This window comes from Selaginella moellendorffii, unplaced genomic scaffold (genome assembly GCF_000143415.4).
Source record: "Selaginella moellendorffii unplaced genomic scaffold, v1.0 SELMOscaffold_319, whole genome shotgun sequence".
NCBI classification, from domain to species: Eukaryota; Viridiplantae; Streptophyta; class Lycopodiopsida; order Selaginellales; family Selaginellaceae; genus Selaginella; species Selaginella moellendorffii.
In genome coordinates, this window is record NW_003314574.1 from 6,787 (window position 1) to 11,470 (window position 4,684).

At 45.1% G+C, this 4,684-nt stretch overlaps 1 protein-coding gene across 1 annotated transcript; it reads left to right on the top strand.

Annotated features, from left to right (window-relative positions):
- The first annotated feature begins 3,626 nt into the window (after window positions 1–3,626).
- LOC9641107 (2-(3-amino-3-carboxypropyl)histidine synthase subunit 2) lies at window positions 3,627–4,595 on the top strand. Its single transcript, XM_024668030.1, has 5 exons — window positions 3,627–3,922; window positions 3,991–4,053; window positions 4,246–4,352; window positions 4,413–4,516; window positions 4,586–4,595. The coding sequence occupies exons 1-5, from the start codon at window positions 3,823–3,825 to the stop codon at window positions 4,593–4,595; spliced, it is 384 nt and encodes a 127-aa protein (XP_024523798.1). The 5' UTR covers window positions 3,627–3,822.
- Window positions 4,596–4,684: the final 89 nt, after the last annotated feature.

Consider the following 4,684-nt stretch of genomic DNA (forward strand, 5'->3'; position numbering starts at 1 on the left):
TTGACGACTCCTCCGGTTTTGGCATATCCTGACTACACTCGACCTTTTATTTTGCGCGTAGATGCTTCTGACATTGGTCTTGGAGGTGTATTGATGCAAGAGAGCTCGAGTGTGCCTGGTCAGCGCCACCCCATTGCATACATAAGCCGTACATTACAACCAGTGGAGATGAACTACTCCACGACGGAGAAGGAGTGTTTAGCAGCAGTCTGGGGTTTCGAAAAACTTCATGCATATCTACATGGTTCTCGGACGTTACTTGAAGGTGACCATGCTGCTGTTACTTCATTATTGAAGCGGAAGAACCTGGTTGGTCGTACGGCTTGATGGGCTTTGAAACTTCAGATATATGATTTCGATGTTGTTCATCGCCCAGGGAGTTCTATGGCTGATGCTGATGCCCTTTCTCGAGCTCCTCTTCCTTCTCCATTCACTTCTCATGTTTCTGACGAACCTGTTGTTCCAGCATCTGTGGATTTTCTAGATGAGGATTCTGTGCCGTCGGCAATTGCTGTCCTTGACGTTCAGTGTCCACAAGGCGCAGAGCAAGATCTACCTTCTCTTGATGAGGTTCGCGAGGCTTAAAAGATTGAGCCGTGGATTCGAAGGCTTCGAGATGGGTTTGAGAATCCTGCATCACTTGCTGATGACTTGCCTTTCCGGCATTTACATTCTCAATATCGCTTTGAAGATGGTCTTCTTTATTTTGTGGGGACGGATCCTGATGATCATTTACGGCTTGTGGTGCCTTCGGTGTTTATTCCGCGGTTTCTCCATGCCTACCATGATTCTCCTGTTCTAGGTGGGCATATGGGACACCGTCGTGTTACCGAGAAGCTGCGCAGGTCTTTCTATTGGCAGGAGATGCGACGTGATATTATCCGGTATGTGCGTAGCTGCGTTTGGTGCCAAGCTCGTAATACTCCCCCTCGTGCTGCGGAAGGACGGTTGGAGTCAATTGCGGTTTCCCGTCCGTTTGAGTTAGTGGCGTTTGATCTTATGGGACCTTTTCCACGGTCGACTGCTGGCAATGAGTATGTTATTATTGCTTCTGACTACTTGACTCGTTGGGTGGAAGTTAGTGCTCTTGCTAGCGCCTCTGCAACTGCTGTTGGATACTTCCTCCTCAATCGAGTGGTGTTCCAGCATTCTTGTCCAGAGCAGATTCTTTCGGATAATGGTCCCACATTTATGGCTGAGGCATTTCATGTTTTGATGTCTCGGTTGGGGATACGCCACACTTTCACGAGTGCTTATCATCCACAATCAGACGGTCTGGTGGAACGGCTCGTTCGGACATTCAAAGGGATGATTGCGAAGTATGTGAACTTTCAGCATTCGGATTGGGATGGTTATTTGCCGTCTCTTCGGTATGCATATGTTACAGGGGTGCAGAGTTCTGTTGGTGCTTCACCATATAAACTCCTATATGGTCATGATCCAATATTACCAACGGAGCTGGGTTTACCTTCGCAATTGCCACGAGCTGCCGATGCTAGATCATGGGATCAGTATTTGACGAGCATTCTTCCACTTGTCCGAGCAAAGTCTGCCGAACACTTAGGCCGCGTACAAGTGGGACAACAACGGCGCTATAACTCCCATCATCGTCCATCTGCGGAGTACAAAGTGGATGATTTGGTGTTAGTCCGTTTTCCCCATCTTACGGTACGTGGTTTATCTAAAGGGCTTCTTGCGCAATGGAAAGGACCGTATCGAGTATTGCGGCAAGTTGGACCACAAGTTTATGAGGTTCGGCATGACGTTCAGCAGACCGATCCTCCAGAGATTGTGCATGTGCAGCGGCTGAAACGCTTCGTACAAAGGGATCAGGAGGAGTTAATACCACCTACAGATCCACTGTTGCCTCCTCCTGACGTTCCTCCGGATCCCGGCCCATCTTCAAGAGAACCCTGATGATCTTCCATTATCCCAAGAGGAGGGGATGATGTGAGGGCCAGGTGTACGGCTACGATGCCGTATACTAATATTAGCGTAGTGGGATTTTGGTAGCCATCGGATTAGTTTCAATCCGGACCACTCGCTCCTGTATATAAGCTAGGGTTTTTGGGCTAATTGATATGCACATTTCTGTATTCCCTTTCCATATTCCAGGCACTCATAGTATTCTAATTAAGTTATCATTTGATCAACTAGAATTAATGTATAGGAACCATTAAAATCATTAAAGGTTAAAATTATAGTACTAACTATCCAAAAAATTTCAATAGCAAGTATATTATCAAAAGAACTCAATGATAAAACTTAACTACCAATGATTGTAAATAACATGCTAAATAACTTACAAAAGACAGCTCAAAAAATACTGTATCATCAATTGACAAATAAAATACTCGCAAATATATCACTTGAAAGAAATAACAATCCCCACCTATTTGTGAGACACAAATTCTAGAGCCCCAAAAGTGGAGCCAAAAGGGTGCCACGTGGTAATGGCTGAAGTGGAAGCCAAACAAGAGTAACACATTTAGACTAAAAATGCTCGACTTGAAGTGCAACTCTCAATAAAGTGCTCAAAGAACAAACAATAAATGAGTCTTTAAAAAAGGGACACAAGAGGACCAACACATGGAAGTGTCGAGATGTACATTACATGCCACTAAAGCACGGATGAAAAATCAATATAACATGAAATGTAATAAAGAGGTGATGACGGAGCTAGATATATTATTGCGAGATATAAATCCCTATGCTAAAGCCTTTAAGATGCTAAAAGACAGAGGAAGAAATACAAAATACAAATATGAAATCCAAGAATACATAATGTAGTTATGTGAATTAAAGGAGAGAATACCATTGATCTGAGAAGGTATAATGCACCTATGTCAATAGTATTAAATCGATTCACAACAAGAATTTTCCACTGGTCCTGAAATCGAGTCTTATCGGCCTGGGCATGTATCAAAACCTTGTTTCCAGATCTAAGATGTGACTTTTTATTTGAAAGAAGTCCAATATACTGGAAAGAAAGAAACGAGCCCTGCCCTCGTGCATATAATACTTTGTTTATGTTGCCGTTTTCACTGTGCTGGCCTTCTTTTCCGCAAGCCTCCAAACGCATTGGAGCCATGCTTACCATTTTCTTGCATAATTACTGCTCGGTTTTCCTTGTCAGTGCTATGAACGTCGGCCTTGCCCTCGTCTTGCTTTGGAAATATGGCCATCTCGTCCGTCTCAGCCTGAGGCCTCTCAACTCTGGCATATAAAGACTGTGACAGCGAATGCAGAATCGTTGCTCCAAGAGCTTGAAAGGCCGAGAAAGCAGGAATCGGATGCTTGAGCTAGAAAGGCAGGGACTTTGAGCTCGCTGGGCTCTTGCAAGAGAGCTCTCTGGCACTACTTTGTTTTGAGCTCCTGGGATTTTGGAGCTTCGATTGCTATGGAGGAGGCCTCAAGGGCAGAGGGAAGCGATAGGACAATGTAAGTATACTCTCATTTGATCGGCTATCTCACGCTTCTTCTTCTTTTCTTTTTGCCTCTTTCTCGCAGGATGTCCAAGAGAGTCCCAGGCCAGGAAGGAGAATATTCTTGTCTTTTGTATTAAAGCGTAACACTTTTTATTAAAGTTAACTTATCTATCATGTTTGGGTTTAGGGTTTAACGGGCTAAAGGAATGGAAATTTAGGGTTCCAGGCTATGGCGAGGCTGAGCACTGGCGTTACCACGCGCCAGTACGCTGAACGTATGCCGCGCATCTCCGATACTCCTCTCTCAGCTCGGATTCTGGATTAGGGACTGCAGTGCCGCCGCTACAGCACAGGCGATTTCCATCCAGAGCGCGGAGGATTCCTGATTGTCGAAATGCCGCAGCCTGTGCTGCTCAAGAGAAGCGATTTCCGCTGGAATTTTCCCAAGGAAATCGTTGTGGCGTATCCAATTCATCCCTCGCAACATCTTCCAGGTGGAATTATGGAGTTCATGAATTTCTTTCCTTTGTAGCTCTGACAGTGGTGTGTTTCAATCAGCCAGGCAAACGAAATGCATTCTTACGGAGCCTGGAGTACTGTGGTTTGCGATCATCGGAATATGCAGGTAGATAGATACCTTTGAATGATTTCTAGAACTTGAGATCTAGACGATTGCATCGAAGAGTTTGGCAACCAGTAAAGTTCCTCGACTTTGGTTCCAGGTACTATTTAATCGAGCGTACCAAAGGATGCAAACATTGTCGGCATAACACTCGATGTTGGTCGGCATTTCTCTAACACCTGGACTTCCTCGCAGCCGGAGCTATACGGAATGTAAAGAAAATGGTGAAGAGCGCAAGAAAAAAGTCATACACTCTTGCCGTCGGGAAGCCAAATCCTGCAAAGCTTGCAAACATTCCTGAGGTAACTCTCTTGGAGTGGTGTGATGTGTTTGTCCTTGTAGCATGTCCACCGGCGTTACAGTTCTTTGATCTTGAAAACTGGGAACTCCGGCAGTATTGGAGGAAAAAGACGCACAATTTTACTCGCTCGACTCTAAGGAGAGAAACCAGGCTATCCTATGGCTGGTGAGTATGTTAGTTGTTACAGTCGCTCGTCGATTGTTCTTTTGATTCAGCTCGTGTTTCTCTATCCAGCAATTTATAGAATTCGCTTTGTTGTTGGAACATTAATATCTGAGCGGGGTTACGGAAAAATTCAGGCTGCCTGCCGTCTGGGGGGGCGTTTCCCCCTCT